General features: G+C 37.2%; 1 protein-coding gene across 3 annotated transcripts in view; it reads left to right on the top strand.

Moving 5' to 3' along the window:
- Positions 1-8544: 8544 nt before the first annotated feature.
- LOC138940246 (serine/threonine-protein kinase MARK2) overlaps positions 8545-20335 on the top strand; it is a 69678-nt gene continuing 57887 nt past the window's right edge. The window contains exons 1-2 of one of the 3 annotated variants that reach the window (XM_070308934.1): positions 8545-8777; positions 15760-17278. In XM_070308934.1, the coding sequence (XP_070165035.1) occupies positions 16883-17278 (396 nt within the window). In that variant the 5' untranslated portion in view covers positions 8545-8777; positions 15760-16882. Of the gene's footprint in view, positions 8787-15759; positions 17279-20335 lie in introns of those variants that run through there. The other 2 variants (XM_070308933.1, XM_070308923.1) reach the window with 2 other exon arrangements.

The following is a 20335-nucleotide window of genomic DNA, read 5'->3' as shown; positions in this document are numbered from 1 at the left end:
CGGATTTGCCGAGATTTTGCAACGATAAGACCGATTGATGGAATTATGGAACGGATAGTTGCACGCGGATATACACGAAACCCAGAAAATAAGGAGAACAGAAAATATGAAATATCTAAACTTTGTGCATGTAAATCTAATTATCAAGAATCGTATAAAAATAAAAGGTAATATTTTTATATTATGCAAAAAAAATTGATATATATAAAATATACATGAAACTTTTACAATTTATTTTGACTTTAATAGAAGATTTCATAAATCCGCTTAACATATTTGTTCAACAACGTAATAATGGATTATTAAAAATATCGTTAAGAAAGCAGCGAAATAACACACATTGCAATGTCCTTTTCTTTTCAACAAGACAGAAAGGAATAAGTGTCATTCTTTGCAATTTCAGGAGATTTTCGTGGAAAAATACAATTGCACGAAACTCTTTTGCTGCTTTCCTTTCATTCTTTACTCTCTGTTGAAAATGTTTGCTTTAGAAAAGTGTATTTTCGCAGCCGCAATTTTGTAGTTATGTAATCACGTGCGTTATCGTTCTCCAGATTTACTGTCATCACGGTGAGATCACGCTAAAAATGATGTCATGTAGTCAAGTGAAATATCTTACTCTTGACTAAGGATCAATGATTATGTAAATAGAAGATTATATTTAATATTAGAATTGATGTGTGTATGTGTGTGTGTGTATGTGTGTGTGTATACATATATAATAAACAAAAAAAGATAAATTTGCAATTCACAAATTTGCATATGAATATAAATGATCCGTTTCTTATGATTGAACAAAGAACGACACGATTATCATAAATTATGTCAGCACGAGGATTTATTTATATCTGCTATTATTGCTGTAAATTTTTTTTGGTTAATTTTAACATTAATACAAAAACTAAATTTTCGGTCAATTTACAATTATACAAGTTTGACGGATCGATAATTCGATGGTCGCCGAGGGAACACGTGCGTGAACGTAATTTTCGTCATCGAATGTGTAATCGTATAGAAATTTCAGTTTATGGAAAAAAAAAAGAAGGAAAATTTATACATACTTTTTAAGAGTATGCAATATTTCTCGGACAGATATGCACCAACGTAATCAAATAAAGTCAATGTAATTAAATAAAATTAAACAAGAAATACGTAATTTTATACAAACGCGTTATATCGAGTTTTTTCGTTGCGAGACAATTATCGATAATGTGTATCATTTACTTGTAATTTATCTCTGTTAACCTAGCGTCCCCTTCAAGGAAAATCAAATTTATACAATATTTAAGTGTTAATTTATTGCTCTAATGCTAAATTTATTGCTTTAAATAATTGATAGGAAATTGATATAATAAGATGGAAATATTGACTTCACTAGCATTTCTACTTTTGCAAAATATTTACAGTGAATCGTAAATAATATAGAATTAATTATTCAAGGAGAGATATTGCAATAGATTTTAAAAATAGAAAATTTTTATAGAACACGCAATATTCATACAACAGAAAAGTCAAAAGTGATAAATTAACAATCTTAACTTGAATCTTAAATCGTTTCTCTGATTAATTGCTATGGAAATATATCCCGAGAGAATTTATTACTAGCAAAGTAAATTTAAAAGATAATAAAAAAACGTTTGAGTTGTTACAATAGTGAGCTATATTAATAATTAATTGCATTAACAATTGATAAATTTTTTGCTAATGAGAGTAATAAATTAAAAATTATATTATAGAACAACAAATTAAAAATAAATTCCCATTTAATTATGTTATACATCCGATCTTTTTCGTGCTGAAGCTGCCAGGTTAACGGACATTTGTAATCATCCTGGAACATTCCACTTAAATCCGTTATTATTAAAGATGCCATTTTGACATTTTACGATCGTTTGTCGCTGCAATCAAATTTCTTGAACAGGACATTTTATTGATTTTCGTCTATTTCTATCTTCATTAGACATAAAATAAACTTCAAATATTTTTATCTCTATTACATAATCGGTCAAATTTTTCTAATGTCAAAATACACACACACACACACACACACACTAAACGCTAAAAACAGTTTATAAGTAAAAAAAGAAGAGATTTTAATGTATATTTGCTCGTTTATGAGAAATAAAATTTTTATATAAATCATATATAAATATATCACGTAAATATATTCATGCGTGCTCTGCATTTGCATGTTCTATAAAATGCTCCAGAAAACTAGAGATACACATCGAGGGCGGATCGAACACGTGACACACACCATTATAAGCTTAAGGGTGAAAAGGGGGCATCGATATAGAATTAATTAACCGATACCTTTACAGCGCCGAGATGGCGATGCTAATCATAGCCTGTCTCCAGTCTGGGTATAGTTATTCGAACGGTAGTGCCTGGCAAAGATAATTCTGTCAACGATATATTCTGCCTCGTGAATCATTACTCGCTCTTAGACTTGCGCAAGTTTTATTAGAAACACCGTCGTGCATAGTTGACCGTTTGCGGCGACAACTTCGAAAGTTCCACGGAAAAAAGTCGAGTTAGCCGGCGTGTCTAGACTATTACATCCCTCCGCGACACGTGACTCACAATCGTGGAACGATCCCCCCCCCCTCTCCCCCCCTACTCGTCGGGAAACGGACCAGATGTAAGATCATCGATACGAATCGTACTTCTCATGTGCAAATCGTCTCGACGCGTGTTTCAAATCCCCATTTTAAATTTCGGTTATCTTTTCACCGATGTTGAAAAATTTCAAATATGTTCTAAAAATGGAAAAGAACGTTAGATCTTTTATACGACAATATATTATGGGATAGGAAAATAGAATACTATGAAAAATTTATATAGTTTTGACGAAAAGAGAGGAAGACTTTGCGTATAATACAGTTGATTAAATATATTTACTAATATCTTGTAAAAGATTACGCGCGACGACTTCCATAAACGCCAAGTTTATTTTCTAATTTTTACTAATTTTTACTATTTTCTAGATTTTACTAATTATACGCAAACATTTCTCTATCTAAGAAGACATATTTATTTTTCTCTGCATTAGCACAGTGGATATTGGATAGAATGTATAACGCGAAACGTTCTACTTTTTTATTACAGCAATAAGAATGCAATCTCTATTTTAGATCCATTTTGATTTTCAGTATGATATATCACACTTTTTACTCGAGATAATTACGAGATAATAAAATGAAAAAAAAAAAAAAAATCAAAAAAATCAGAAGACGATAAAGAATCTTTATGGATCCTTTATGATGCACTTAACCCAGAATCTTTTTTGTACATAACCGTATGATGGAAATGTATTTTCGGATATCGTTCGACCGAGATCGACAGCGATCCGTACCAAGAGGTTACGCATTTATATATACATATTTTTTATTATGCTCGAAACACGCGCGATACAATTTCCAGTAATATATTCTACTCGTGTCGTCAGCTACGAAAATTCTAATTTATTTGAGCCCTCCTCTCGCGGCACGTCTCTTCCGCGCGTTTCGTAAATTATTTGGATCTTTGCCGGACTAATTTACATCCAGGTGCGAAGACACGGATGAATTCCTGGAAACGTTCAGCTTACGTCATCGAGAAGCAGACTCGGGAAGAATATTCTGATACAAGATTCGCAGCGCATAAATGATCTCCTTGTGAGGGGATGATAATTTTTCATTGCTTTCCATAATAAAATTTCAGAAACGAAGAACGACGACGAAACTTGTGACAGGTTTATTTATAGCAATTCATCAAGAAGTACAAAAAATAGTTTTATATTCTTCAATTTAATAAGAATGATGCATACATAGAAAATGGATGAAAGGAAATCGCGTAAACAACGAATAATTATATGTCTTTAATTAATTGTTTTTTATCTGTTTTTTTTTTTTTTTTTTTTTTTTTTTTTTTTTTTTTTTTTTTACATTTTATCACATGAGATTTTATTACATAAGATCTTTATAATCACGAGTATCCAGCATTTTTTGTTTACACGCGTAACTTCCGGGTACGAGGAGCGCGCTAAATAATTAAAACGCTAATGATAAAATCTCGATCTTACCTTTAATAACACTGCCTTTCATCTTTGATGTTACGCAATATTTTCTGCGCGAAGAAATTTCATCCTTCGCATGTCAAATCAAAGTATACGCTGTCGCGCGTTAAGCATAACGGTTAGATAATCGACGATCGGGTTAATTAGGTTAATCTTTATGCGTTCAAAGAGCGAAACCGAGAACTTCTCATACAGACGCGTCTCGCTGTAAATTTTTTTTTTCCCTCAACGTCCTGTGCGCCTTTATACTTGTTGCATGATCGGCGAGCAAAGTTAATCGAGGTTACGAACGCAATTTTAATTACAGTTCGTGTAACTATCGAGTATTAACTAGGTTGATTTTCTTCGTGTATATAAAGGGAAGGTGTCAAGGATGTTTGCGCGAAAAGTTTAATCGCGATCAATCGAATTGCCTTTTTATTCCAGATCCGATCAATATACTTTGATACTGATTAAACTATCGCAAATAACAAGGTGAATTCGTAAGAATCTAATAATATCTCTATTTAAATAGTGACGTTTAATTCGTTAAGATCTTTTATTATACATTTATTAATTACGATTAATTTTGCACGCTTTAGAAAATATAATTTGCAAATTTATTGATTAAAGCATTGATCGAATTAAAAAAAAAGAATGTAGATAGAAATATAATTTGAAAGTAGCGAAAGAAAATTGTGAAACTGTCGATGACACAGTCCACTTGGCAATTGATAGTTAGCGTGACAGATCACATTGGTGATGCAAATGGGTTAATGACCATGAATCTTCGTGCACATGTCGAGACGGTTTTTCCATTAGATCTTTATTGCCAGCTTAGTGCTCAATGTCGCGCCGGACAAGTATATATTTTCTCCTCCTTGCAACAACACTTTCTATCCGCGAGGATATATTTCCATTCATATTCCGAGAAAGTTCCCGACCTCAACTTTCCGCTTTGAACCTTCTACGAAGACGATCGCATAGTCTATCGATCATCGATGTTTGAGAAAAACAGCTGTGGATCCATTATCAATGAGAAACTTCAAGATAAACTTTGAACCGTCATAAATTAATTCAACGATATATAACGTGTTCAATCGAACAGTTAGTAAATGCGTAACATACATTACATACATGATTTAATCGCGCGTATATATTAAAGAAATTTAAAAAAAAATATCTATATAAGAGTATCACACACGTATATAAGGTTGACGTGTCATTGTAAGAACTTTAGTATGATGTGTCAACTGTCATAAAGGGGAGGCGAGGAGCAAAGGATGCCAAGTACGATGGAATCTCGAGTGACCGGTGTTTATAAAATAAAACACGTCCATCCGAGGGTTATAAAATCTACGAGACACACACACACACACACACACACTTTCTCGCGCACGCGGTTCTCAGCTGTAAAGGCTCGTCTCTCGCTCTATGTTACATGCATCAATTCCCAAAGTCAATTAATCTAATGGATCCGTCCGCTCGTTTCTCCGATCCTCCTCTCCCCCCCCCCCCCCCGCGCACCCACCCAATTCCTCCCCGGTGTCAGAGGTTCCCCGCCCGCGCCTACTATCTCTCGCTCTAAATGCGTTCGTTGTGCAACGAATGTATCTAGGAGCGGTTGCGCGGCGCGCTTAATTCCTATTCACTCGGCTCGACTCGACTCGGCGCGTAAACGTACGTGGAATTCACGCACAACTATGCGAATACACCTACATACCGTCTTAGCCTCGGCCAGGTGAGAAGCAAGAACGAAGACAATGGCTATTATCGTGTATTTAACAATCGAATCGAACATCGCGATGTGCCTTGAGAGTTTTTACATCGGCAAATATATAATACAATATATGATGTTAAAATTTGGAAACGAAGCATCTTGGAAATCGTATTCAGCGTCAGAAAAACACATAATTACAATTAAATATTTTAAATATTATAATTATATATTTCTCAAAAAGAAAGAAGGTTTGGATGATTTCATAATTAAAGCAATTAATAAATCTAATATATTTAGCGATTCATGAATTTGACATTGCGTAAAAAGCTACTTTTAGTCTTTTTGAAATATTGTAGAAAATTAATAATTAATTTATGAGTTAAAGTAAAGATTTGCCCTGTAGTATTAAAATGTTTATTTTCATGAATTTTTGTGTACAGTCATTGTAAAATTTGCATAGTACAGTCACCATAAAAAATTTAATTTATATATTATAAAGGATAATATTTACGATTTTGAAATAAAATTATATTGTACAGGGAAAATATTTATTTTAATTCATAAATTAATTAATTTTATATTATATTTTAAAAGGCTAAAAATACTTTGCAATCAAATTTATGAATCTCGAATAGTATTAGATTTATTAACTTTGGCATAGATGATCTGTTCAATTGCTCCTTAATTATATAATTCAATCGACAAAAAAAAAATGACGAATAAATAAATTTTCCATTGTTCTTCTGACGCTGAATACGATTCCGATTTTCAAAATGTTTCGTTTCCATATTTTAATATCAGATACATATTCGACGATTTTAAAATTTTTTAAATCGAATGAACATGATCGAAAACTATTCGGAAAAGCTTTTTCAGGATAGACTTCATATTTAATCGCGAATATTTCATCAACTATAATTGACACAAAAAAGATTCCTTTTGAAGAAAAAAAAAGTATATTTAAAAAATTACGTGGGATGATTATTCTCTTTCGTATCGAAGAAAAAATTATTTTTAGCTGAATTGTGTCAACAAGTTCCGTTCTTCAGTATTTTTCACGCGTATTTATAAGCATGTTTGAATAGTTAAAAATATGTTACTTAATAATTATAAGCGTAGCGTAACGCTGTCAGAGATAAAAAGCTTCTATTTCATTTGCATCGCAAGTTTTGCAGATCAGCAAAATTTTCTTGCCTCATGGTATATATATATTGCGCAATATTCTGCGTACAAAGATAATCCAGCGGTTTCAGAAATCACGGTTTGAAGTTTTCAAAAAAAATCAAGATTATCTCGGAGGGACGTCACGTAGTATGACGGATGGATCGTCTCTTTAATTAAGTGTGTAACGTAAGCGTAGAACAAGAGAGCACGCTGAAATTACGGAGATTTCTTCCCGTTATTCTCCGACACGTCTCACTCCGCCAGCAGATACAATACTTTTGCAACAAAGTGTTACAGGAGTGTATATTTACGACTGCACACGAAAGTACATGAAATTGTGTTCTGAGAAATTTCTCATGCATTTTCCAATCGGCAGACTTTGTAGGCGAATCAATTGTAACTGTGTAATGTTTAACCCGCGATTGAATGGCGGGTTAAATCCCGAGTATGAAAACTTTTTTGAACCCATTTAATCGCATTACAAATTCGACATTAAATAAGATTAATTAAATTATAATTTAATTAGATGTTTGAAAATTGATGAAAGACATACAGAATTTGCATACCGCGATTTATAAATCACGAGCGAAACGAAACGTCAAAGTGTCAATTATTCTCAGAAAAGAGTCCTCGATTTACATATCGCCTTTCCTCAAGTGTTCTATTTTAGTCGTGCGTATGATTATCGTCGCGCTCCGAAGATGACCGTAAACGCGTATCCTTTCATCCTCGGTACATACGATTATTACCACGATGGATCGATAAAAAAATCGCACGCACGAAGAGGAAAGCTTAAACGAGAAACGAATATACGCACACACATGCGTAGCGCCAATCGCGTTATGTACGCACAAACAAGGTTTCAAAACCGGTATAACACGTCGATCGTGAGATCTATTTTCAGTGCTTTAAGTACGGAAAGATAAATCTCTCGCGTATGTACGTTATTGTGAGTCGCCAAGAAAAAACACAAGATAAGTGATTGACAAAAAAAAAATTATACTGTTTTGTTGAAAATAAGAATTTATATTGAAACATCTCTCTCTCTCTCTCTCTCTCTCTCTCTCTCTCTTTAATATGATTATCAACATTTTGGTTCTCGACCTTGATCCTTCAGTTATTGCTTGATACCATTATCGGGAGTAAACCGTGTAGATTATTTTCACGGACGTGTAATACTCCGTGCAACCTTCTCAACGAACTTCTCTCAACACTTTTCATCCTCGCAAAAATCTCTCACATGGCTCTCATCCAACAAAAACTTATCGTTTCGTACTAAAAATACCACGATAGAAAAATCGCACGATGAGTGAATTTCCCGCGATTCTTTATACGATTTTTTATCATTCGTGTTTTTCTTTTTTTTTTATTTTTTTTTAAGAATCACGCGACATCGCCCTCGAAATTAAATATCTTTTGATTATATTGATTTTCCGAACGCTTCGCGACCTCACGGAGGCCGGATCGAGGATGGTACGCGTACATCTGGTACGCACGCACACATGGCTCGTGGCGGGGGAAGAGAACGGGTTGGAAGAGGGGGGCGGCACGTATCGCGCTCGCTGGTAAGATCCAGTAACGAAGAGAGCTCGCGTGTTGACGCTCGGCGCGCTCAGTTAGCACGAGACTCGCGATCGAGCAGCACAGAGACAGAGAGAGAGAGAGAGAGAGAGATTCTTCGTTTTTCTGTTTTTTTCTTCCTCGCAATCTCTGTCTCTGTTTTTTTTTCCGCGCTTCGACCGGAACGGTACTTGGTCGAATTGACATCGATTGACGGCGCCGCGGGGGACGTAGGGGAGAGATCCGTCAAAGGATTCTGCAGGCATCTTCCTTCTCTCTCTTCGTAGTGGCGATCACGTAATAATAGTACGCTATACAAGTTTCATCCCTGTTGAAAGTTGAACTTAAACGCGTTCTTTCAAAGTCTCGTCCGCGACACGACGTCGATGAAGTGTCACGAGAATGTGCGCGATTCGGTCACGTGTAATTACGTGCAGCTTCCCATCTGCTCATGTACCGTCGGCGATCGATTTCCGCCTACCTTCTTCTCTCCGCTTTCCTCTCGACTTTCCTTCGATCGCGCAACGAACGTTCGCGGTTCTCCGAAGGCTCCAAAAGTCCCGGTGTGTATCTCTCTCTTTCTCGCTTTTCGCGAAAGAAGTCGGTGGATTTTATCGAGTGATGGTGCATCGTGAGAGGAGATCTCTCCGGATTCGGTTCGCGATGGCGGTCTCGCGGTAGCGATAACTGGCGGCTGTGTTGCTCGCATTTGTACGCGCGTAATATGTATTCCGTAATTTCGCGATATGTATCATCTTGCTTTTCGATAAACGACGCGAATAGTGGATGATGCTGACCCCGCTGGAAATTTACACGCGTCACGCGTGTATCTCAACGTGACGTCGCCGAGGGGTATAAACATACGCTCGGCGTAATATTCCGCTGATATTAATAGCGACGATGTAAACATTGTCCCCCGACACAATTGAAATCGTACGCTAATTAAATACAGAATGAAATATCCAACGATGAATAACGTATTCGCCGAATGACTATATTCATCGAATAAATATTATATATACACTTCCTTTTTTAGACGCGAGCAGAGGAAAATAAAAGAATATATGATAGTATTCTATCCGTGTGAATAGTCGTGTAACCGGACTTTAATCATTCTTAAATGTACTTTTCGTAATATAATGGCTTACTTAGTTGCCTCGTGTGTATGCGTGCGTTAGAATCGAGATAATATTAGAAATGCGAAAATAATTCTTGAACAATAAAATTTGGAATAAATATTAAATGTAACAAAGAATTCTATGAGATCTTTAAAGGACAATATAATTTATAAACGTGTAAAAGAAAAAGAACGAGTCAATGTTGAAATGAATCAAACGGGGAAGAATAAAATAAGACGAGGGAGACGCGGTAAGAAAGTGTAGAAAGCGCATCGCGTATCGTGCGGAAGGAAATAATTTCTCTCATTTTTTATACATATTCCCGGAATACACAATCGCTCTGTAGATTACGTAAAAAACGCCTGGTATATAGTCCCATCGGGCTTCTTTGAACGCGTTCGTCGAAGACAATCGACCAGCCTCCGATACGCGATAGTTATCGGTTCTTTCTCGCGCGCTCGGCGTTGCAAAAACCGGAATTGCGCAAAGTTCTTTCTTTTTTCAGCCGATTTACATTCCGAATTGATGGCGTCTCTCTGACTTGCGAGTTTTCGACCAATTTAAGCGGAATGTCCGTAAGCAGCATGCGGCTATTGTCGAGATGAGTGACGCAACGCGAACGCACTTTAATTTACGCGACTCGCCCGTAGGTGTAACAGGTTTCGTTCGAGGAACGTTATCGAGATGCGTACGCGTATCGGGTAGCCGCGAGAATGATCCATCTATCGATCGATCGATCGATCGATTGATTGACGGACCGATCGAGATGACGATCCGGGGTTCTTTATGTACTCGCTTCGTTAATTCATTTGATCGCCTATCAGCCTGTTTCAAGCTGCAAACGGCCAGCGTCTTGTTACAATCGCCACGACTGTTGTACCGTGTAACATTACATTGTTATCTCGCGGCGATTATTTTTAAATCGCGTCTCGAGATTGAAATGATCGCTTTCGAAATTTATAGTTTGTTATCCGAAACTTTCAGAAACGAAATTAATCGACTTTACTTTCTGTAAATTTCTCAATTTTAATATCAGAGCATTTAATCGTATGCTCTGGTGTTGAAATAAAAAAATTTGCAGAAGAAATAATGTTGATCGGAGTTTGATTTCTGAGAGGCTCATTTAGAATAAAGGCACTTAATTAGATAAATAATTGTACGATATATCACACACGCGCAAAAAACACATCGCTAATAATAATGTTTTTCGCTGATTCTAAACGATCTATGTTTATATCGCTATGTCAGTCTAACTCGGCTTGTACGGGTTTCTCTCCGTATTCTTATCGGAGAATAACACTAATTCATTTACGTTAATCACTTTACGAAGTCCCGCGATTCTCCAGTGAAACGCATTCCGTGATAAGTTTCGAAAAAATCCGCGGCCGCGTTTCTCTGGTGAAAAGTATGCGTCGCGAGTACCGTTTATCGTCCAAGATTTCATTCAACGTTTAAAGTTTAAATGAAAGTATATACAGGCATGAGAGAGAAGTTTAGGGACCAAGAAATATATGAATAACAATTACATTATTACCGTGTTCAGAATAAACTGTTAATTGTTAAATAAGGAAATAATTACAAATTAGATATGAGGAAAATTTTCATAATAGGATATAATTATAATGCTATTAATTTTTTTTTTTTTTTTTTTTTTTTTTACTTTGCGCGTAACAAGAAGATGAAGCTTAAATTGTATCGATCGCGTTATTACATTTATCAATCTGAAAAACGGATAAGGAACAAAAAGTTTATATATGTATACTTTTTTTTTAATATATATATATATTATATAATACAAATGATATGTACAACTTTTTCAAGAATAATATTGATAAGTCATATAGACTAAATGTTTGATACGATTGTGAGCTGTTCACGGTTCAAATGTCGTACGTGTCGAAGGTTTGGAGATATGTTGCACTGTGATACATGGTTTAAATTTATTTGCATATACACCCTCTCGAGAGCTATCGATCTCAACCCGTTGATCTCGATGTGACATGTATTCCGTGTTGACACTTGACACGAGCGTACAAGACTCGGTACATGATGGGTGGTGACGGTGTGATGTTTCGCGGTTGGTTCAACACGCCTATTGTGTCAACACATGACGACGAACGCGATTCTCCGCAATTTTCGAAAGAACAAATGCTTTTAATAGCGATATGCGCGTCTAAATTTCTTCATATCTTGAATATTTTATTAAATTTTTCTTATCTATCTCTCGCTATAATATTTTATTTATACTTAATTTTACGTTCTTTAAGGATTCGGGAAACGTGATTTTCAAATCATAACTATCGTTGCTTATTTTCAAAGAGATTCAATATAGATGAAATAGATGAGGAATTATCTGAATCTCGAGGTCATGTATGGTCGAGGCACGATCGACCCTCGAAATTAATATTTTTTTCTTAGTATCCTCGTATATTTGCACAGTCGCCAAAATTCTCGATGATCGTAAAAGCAAATTCTTCCGCGCAGACGAACGATATCGCAAGGAATTCGCCTCGCCTTGCCTTACCAAGCGTAGGCAGCGAAAGAGAGTGCATCGTGCAACGGAGATATGCACTACTGAGCTCAAGGAGACCCGCTCACACACAAACACACACAATAATACGTAGTACATACACGTGCATCGTCGCTGTCCTTTGCGACGTCGCCTGGTGCATCCACGAGGACGCGTTGTAATTTCTCTCACCGGCGAGAAACCGCCTTTCCTCCTTGAATAAAGTGAATTTTCGATTCGCCATGCGACGCATCGCTCCCGTCGTCTTTGCATATTTCATCCCATTAATCTGCGATCTCAAGGTGTTCGGAGATTTTTACAACGCGAAAAATGATGCCGATATATTTTTAGCCGCCTTTTTCGAAATATATCTCGCATAGATTTTACGATTGGAAATTTCACGAAACTAAATTAATATAGTTGGTATTTCTATGAAGTCGCTTGTTTATTAATTTAAAGGGTTAAAAAATATATTTATTTTTTCACAAAATTTACAATAATAATTGTATTAAATTAAACATATTTTTTTACCTTTTCAATTACATCGCGTCAGCGAAACGGAATGGCAAAATAGAATCGCAATATCATATTATTAATTTATCGAATAGCAGCGTATAACGGATCATGGCCACGAAATGGATCGCGTGTTTGCGTTCGCCAGTATTTTTTTCGTATGTCTAGGGAACCCGTCTCTTATTCTATGTTTACATGAAAATTTATCGGTTTTGTCGTAGCCGATGATTCATGCCTCGCGCTCAGGAATGTCGACCTCTCACGATTACGCCCGAAGGGGAAGCTCGCCGCCGTTCGTTATTCGGGACACGACCGGATATCCGCTGTAACACTATCTGCGCGAGTGCGGTACGCTCTTGTTATCTATATGAAAACGCGCGACTCACAAATTTGACACATATAACACACCTCACATATATTAAAATATAAATTATCCGAATTAAAAATTTTTAACGTGGGTATTTTTTTAGTTGGATGTCGGTCGGAATCCAAACTCGTCAAACAAATGGATTTTTTTTTTTTTGGGGGGGCGTATTAAAAAAAGCGATGCGAATATATTTTGCGATAAAACTCAGGGGGGGTATTTTACCTTGACCTCGTAAAAGCTTTAACGCTAAGCGTCGTTTTATGCTTGATTCTAGCTGACGGTAGATGATTAGTTTAATTGGATTGGATTGTTCCCTTTTTGACATAATAACCATCGGAGACCCAAGTGAATTGACGTTATTGAAAAGCTTTAGTTAAATCTCTCTCTCTCTCTCTCTCTCTTTCTCTCGCAAAGTAATTTTCTACAGGTCACGCGAGGTTATATAATTTTCGATTAGACAGCTTAATGTCCCTGCGTCTGATAGAAAAACGAGCGTGGCAAAGGAGATGATCGCCAGAACGTTTTAAGGATATTACGAATAGGAAATTCATGAATCGTATAAGCGCTCTCGCGATTTTTCCCAGCAATTTTCTTTTAGACGAATTCGCTCGCCGAAAAATTGAGTTTCTGTAACGTGATTTAACAATGGTATCGTCACGATAAGCTATTAAATCCCTTTATCTCACTTTGGTGACTCTGATGTTTACATTGTAAGGCATAGCGGTATTTCATACCCTGCCTAGTCAGCTAATATTACAGATGTAAACAGATGCAATATCTTCGGACATTGGCGAGCGTGTCGGAAATGATAATAACGAGACTTGGCGGATTAAGATAATTTAATGCAGCATAGACAATAATTGTCTCATCATTAAAATACATATTACGAGAGTGCTAAATTAATTTCGTTGCCATTAATTCTAAAAAATCCTGGATATTTTCATGCGGGGGGATACGTTTCTCTCGGTATTTTATTTTACACGGTAATCAACTTTATGCTCGCGCTTTTCACGCGATTATCTTATAATAATGCGCAATAAAATTTAATAACCAAAATTATGCAAATATTTAATCATATCGTATTTTCCACTTTGACGACTAAGATGAACTTTCGCTTCGCGACTAAATTCGCTTTAAAACTCTAATTAGGACATATACTGAAAGTAGGTTTCGGATTTACTCCGCACGTTCTGTATAGCTTGGAGTTTCCCTTTGCATGTCTCGCGAAAATAATGTGCTTTATCACGCTCGCATGGATGGAGTAAACTCTATATTAATTATTCCGCTTATATGGAAGTTGCGCTCGCGCTTCGACTTTAACGAATTCTCTCACCGCGCTCGCTACATTAATTCCGCGGCTGCATAACGTCGTCAATTTCCATTTCGTCAAGTGATGCGCCATCATGTTTACGAGCATTTCATCGTGAAACTGTGATTTTGAATAAATATCTCGCAGTGTATGACCACGCGATTTAAATCTTATTAGAAAATTGTATGAGAAAGAATTTATATCACGGAGAAATGACATTACGCTAATTGTGAAGGTATAATTTAACGACACGCGTGACATGACCGGAGATGTTTCGCAAGAGACGGATTAATATTTCACGAGGGAGACGATGACCCCATTCAGCGAATAGATTCCGAAATACAAACGGCCTCCGGTAATGCAACTCGTCGTGACTTTCCGGGAAGGTTCATCGGGTGCGGTAACCCCCGGCTAAATCATATCCGCGTCGTAACATCCCGTCCATTATTTTATGCGGGGATATTTTAAGGAAACAGGATCGATGAATGTAACGAGCGTGCACCTAGCGTGCGTTTACGATTTGTATTTTATTTTTTTGCGGCGTGGTTGTATACTTTTCGATTTTTGCGAGCAACAGAGTGCTTTCGAACAGCGAAAGAGTATGGAACGTATTCGCGAAATACACACACACACACATACAATTTTAATTCCCTATATATATATATATATTTAATACTTAAGATCATAAGAATATCTAATTTCTTTGCTGGCTGAAGAGAAAAGTTCCGAAAGAAAAAAATTTTTTTTTATTTTCGATTTTGTTTTCTAATACGCGAAAATAAATCAATTAATGTTAATTGGATAAGTACTTATATAGGGAGAATAAAAAAATTCTTTTTATAATATTCTTTAGTATCACAATATCGCGTTTCCATGGCAAGAGATGTATTTCAGACAGCATTTAATTATATTATATTAATCGTTTTAAGACATATCACGAAATTGTAGAGAGACGACCTTCTTATTTCGCTCTCAAAGACGTTTCGAATTAAATCCGCGTAACGATGCGTTCGTAGTAAGCCGTTTAAATATTTGCGAATCGCGATAAAGGCTTTCAAGCCAGCTGCCGGGGACGTCAACCTCGACGGCAACACCTGCACTCGCAACTTGTATCGCTCGCGCAGAATCTGCCGCCGTCGAACCGAAATCGCGCAAACAAGCGAATTGGCACGTGTGAGGCCATCGTTGAAGCCGCACCAATGGAAAAGCGTCGCGCACAAATCTAATTAATCACTGCCGCTCCAATTGAAGGAGGAGGAAGCCGCGTAACGTCTCGCGTCGTTATTGTCGATCGAAAGAAGTCCCTCTTTCTCTCTCCCCCTCTCTCTCTATCTCGTTTGCGTTACGACATTCGCCGCAAAGATTGACTTGTGCAAAGATGCCGCGAATGCCGAATCGCAATCGCCAAAGTGGCGCATGCAAACCCGGACGACTTCTTTTACCAAGTCGACCCGTTTTCGCAGAACATCATTGAAGTTTGAACGACGAAAGCTCGGCACGCGAGAGAATTTACTGCCGAATTAATGTAAACGGGATCCCCGAGAGTGTCGAAACAACGCGAGCGCGACCGCGACAAACCGCAGTTTGCAACTTTGCATCACAATTAAATTGTGCGAAAGTTCAGCCCGGCGTGATTTACCGCGACGAATGAGTTGAATGACTGTTGAGGATTGCGCTAAGAATCAAGAGGAAACGGCGTCAATCCGAGAAAAGTAATAGTAAACGAAGGATTGTGTTGAAAGGAAAATTTGAGATTTTTGAAAATTTATCGGATGAAAAAAACCAATAGTCGATGAAAATTAATTTTAATCGACCGTTCAAGGATCGCGACATCTTAGAAGCGTGCTGCCGGTCCGATTTTCCCCGTCGAACGGATAAATTTTGCACACCTTGTGGAAGCAGCTTAAGTGCGTGGAGCGCCTCTAGTTACCGGATCGACCATAGCAGCTGCACTCGACATCCTGTCGCTTAAGAGGCATCGAGATCTCGCGGTAGATGTTACAAACGAGCCAAGAGGGTCGCGTGAAGTATCGTGAAAGGGGAAAATCAAACTTTCTCTCGTCGTGGTAACAAAGACACTTAAAATCGCGCGATTAGCACGGTTTCTAATATACGATTCGCTCTTAACTTTCCGAGAAGACGTTCCAAAATCATATTTCGCAGCCGAAGAGCGACAAGCGTTAACGAAGCAGAGTCATCCCTGAAGACACTCACTCCGTAGAAAATATTACGAGAGTAAAAAAAAAAAGGATATTTTTCCCGAAAGAAAAGAGAATACTCTTCCCGAAGAGACAGAATATTTATTTTCAGGACGAAATATTTTCTCTAATTTCGAAATTGCACGAGAAAAATGGAAGAAAATTAACAAGAGTTTTAGCGTCTTTTACATTTGAAAGTCGTTGGCCTCCTCTCGCAAAGAAGAGAACGTCTTTCTTAGAACTAGAATTCCGACAGTATCGAACGGTGAAGTCTATTCGCGACGATACGTTTTTATTTCCCGGTGGAACAAGAAACGCTTCGTATTTAGAAGTTTATCGTCGTTGAAGCGACGAGAAATCCAGCAGGATTGCTCCGCACGTGGACACAATGTACGTGACGGAGACGGGCGGCCACAAGGTGGCACCCGCGCCCGCGTCGACGCGTCTCAAGAAGGTGGACTACAACAAGTCGATGATCTATCAGCATCATCATCATCCGCAGCAACATCATCATCACCATCAGCACCGTCACGAGGGTGGCGGGGATCGCGGCGGCGGGACGCATATCGCCGCGACGGTGAAGAATACGGTGCGCCGATTGTTACGTCGTACCAAGAGCCATCGCGACACTCCTTCGACGAACGCCTCGACGATGACCCCCGTCGTCGCCAACGGCCACGTCGTACCGCCGCCCACGCGGATACCCACGAGGAACGATACCTGCAGCGCGGTGCCACCCTCGTCGGACAACTACTTGAGACGCAGACAACGCGCGAGGCCTCAGGTAAGAGAAAAAGGAAGAAACGAGAGAGCCTTGTTGTAAGAACTTGAGAGGGCGGGTGTTCTTCTTTCCAATAATAGATTGACATTTTTGAAAAAAAAAAAAAAAAAAAAAAAAAAAAATTTATATATTTGTCTACAATCTGGTTTTCTTTTTCTTTTGAGTAAAGTCTTCTTGAATTTTAATTATGATTTGAATAAAATCGACTTTTCTAGCAATTTTCATTGACTTTCGATAAAAATGCAATTTATTTAAGCATTTTAAACCGATCAATTTCAAACTGTAGGTTATTTAATTCTTTGTATATAGATTTAAAAAAATGATAAAGCGATTGGATTAGTGAATATTTTAATTAAAATTTTCAGAAGGTTACTTTTCTGAATTAAAAAAATTTTAATTATTATTAAGTGTACATCCATTATTTTAATTATTTTTAAGTACACCCATTCTCTTGAGTATATCTCTATTGCAAGCGTTTCTCCCGACCTTTCGTCATGGGAAGTGACGAGAGAATTCTCGAGGGTTTGTCGTAATTGATTGTCGGGGCGCGATTGTAACTATACCGAGGCGAAGCGAGCCTGCATATCATAGTTACAACATTAGAACAGATATCTCTTGATATGAATTAATTCAAAAACGCAAAGTTATTCTTTTATAATATTTGCTGGAAATTATTAGAAAATTTAAGAAGAAGACAAATATTTATTAGGGGAATTTATTATTAATATTTTAATCGATAGAAGTGAAAATATATCTTTTGTCGCCGTGTCTTTTTGAGAGCTCGAAACACGTAGAATTCGCTGAAAAAGTATCTGGAACCAGTTCGCCGTCTGCGGATAATAGCGGACCAAAAAGGACGATCGCGAGATTCGCACGGGCGAGGAATAAGAAGTCGGGTAAAAGTGACGGTGATATCAGTCGTTTATTTGCGGCAGGTGCGCGAAATAAATTGCCGCGTGCGGAAATTGCAAGACGCAGTCTGCGTCGGATTTAATCGACCATTGGGCTTTTGATAATTAGGAATGGCGAGTGATTAATGATACTTGACGCGAGAAAGCGTCGGCTTCTCGCTTTCCACAAAGAAGCGTATCTTATGAGCGTCTTTATATTAGCACGTTGGATTTATTTTATTAATGGCGTTGGTCGATCGTATCCTTAATTATTATAAAATCTTTTTTATTACCTTCACTAAATTTTCGCGGTCCCTCGCTGCCCGTTTCCGTTATTCGTCCTCATTTCGACGAGTCCGATTTTTTTGTGTCACGCGAAACGAATATGTGTCGAAAGAAAGAACGAGTCCACTCTTGCAACAATGTTTATTATTCAACGTATGATGCATGAACGCGCGATCTCGAGAGTGAGATCATCAAGGTTCTCTCCGAAGCTTCCCTTGGTTCGGAGGAAAAATAATTTCGTGGGTTCACACTCTAGAAAGCATTACGAGTGCAAATTTACGAGATAAATTATGTCTTACGATTAGAGTCCAGAGCGAATTTTTTACGCAAAACTTTAGTCCAAGAGTTGCCATCAATTAATTATACCGTAATTAATTCGTAAAGAAAAAAAAACAATTATGCAGCGAATAATTTAACAATTTATTCTCACAAAGTGATCATGTTTTGAGAAATATTTAATTGAATTTAAAAAGAAAAGATACGGTGTGAGAATTATATGAGACGTACATACATTTATTTATACGATTTTCGAAAATCATTTATAAAATGTAATAAGAAAACGGAAATATTTTCTTCTTCTTTGCTAAAAATATAAATATTTTATTTCGTATTTTAAATCGTATATATATTATAATCTTCTATTCTAACATGCACTTTTTTCGGCGGCTGCTTTGATCGATCTAATCTTTATAACAATTGTCACGCATGTATATATTTATCAAAACATTTGTCGAGAGGAAATGTTCTAGATAAGACTTCTCCGAAGTCGCTTTATGAAATATGTGCCGCAAGAGAGGGAGAGAGTAATACGAAACTCGATCACTAATTGCATAATTGATCTCGTAAAAGCGTTTCCCGGACGAATCGATCATCGAATGTTTAACTCGCAAACTGTGCCGAGTGTTAATACGCTATATACACATAACGGTTGTTAAAACAAATCGATGATCATCAAAGTCTACTAATTTCGGATATTTGGCAGCCTAAGAAGAAAATTAAAAAAAAAAAAAAAAAAAAAAAACTTTATGCTTGATGATTCATATAAAAACAACACCTAAATCTATTTATGACACACAAAAAGACACGAAGAAAAAAAAACTTTGTAATTCACTTTTTTTTTAAGTATAAAATTCAATATTTACGGAGATAAAAATTTTTACCATTCAATGATGAACGCAGGGCGTTGAGGCGAGTTAAATCGGTAATCTCGCGATGTTATTATTATTTCTTCGCAAGGGACAATGCGTCGAGTACTTTCCAATATTACGAAAGCCATAAAGTCTCCGCCTTCGTGAACGAAGGAAAACTTACGAGAAGTAATTGAGCCGAGCCGCGCGCGCGTCTTGTCAATCGCGTAATGTTGCGTTTTCGCTGTTGGTTTCCTTTCACTGTCGCAACGAATCTGTGTGTCGTTTGTATATGTAAAACATCGATATAATACGCGTATGTGTATCGCGGACGCAAGCTGCAACGCACCTTCGCACCGTGCACAGGTGCGCGAGTTTCTATTGACTTTATTGCAAAAGCGAAGACTGCTGCAGTTCGCACCTGACTCTAGCGCATTTGTCAGAGCGCAAACGTCAAGGTTCGAATTCTCTTATGCGATCTGTGCTGGTTACTAGGAAGCTCGTGTGTGTCAGCCTCCGTTTACAGTTCATATTTCAAAGCGTGACTCATGCCAGTGTGAAATAAGCACCTCATATTCAAAGATCGATAGTTTCATCAAAATTTCTGTTTGCATCCAAAATAGTTCTACAGTTTCTGATAGGTTTTAGAAATTGTTCCGGTGGAATATCTTAAAAAATTGCAATCGTGAAAATATGAGGTGCCAATTTGCCGTGGCACCGCAAAATGCGAAAAATGCCATTTAAATCATTCGAACTAA

The sequence above is a fragment of the Polyergus mexicanus genome, unplaced genomic scaffold, assembly GCF_030449975.1.
Source record: "Polyergus mexicanus isolate NDT 795.1 unplaced genomic scaffold, iyPolMexi1.0 SCAF_16, whole genome shotgun sequence".
Taxonomy (NCBI): domain Eukaryota; kingdom Metazoa; phylum Arthropoda; class Insecta; order Hymenoptera; family Formicidae; genus Polyergus; species Polyergus mexicanus.
The sequence above is the reverse complement of the archived record's forward strand: the minus strand, read 5'-3'. Positions and strand labels throughout refer to the sequence as shown.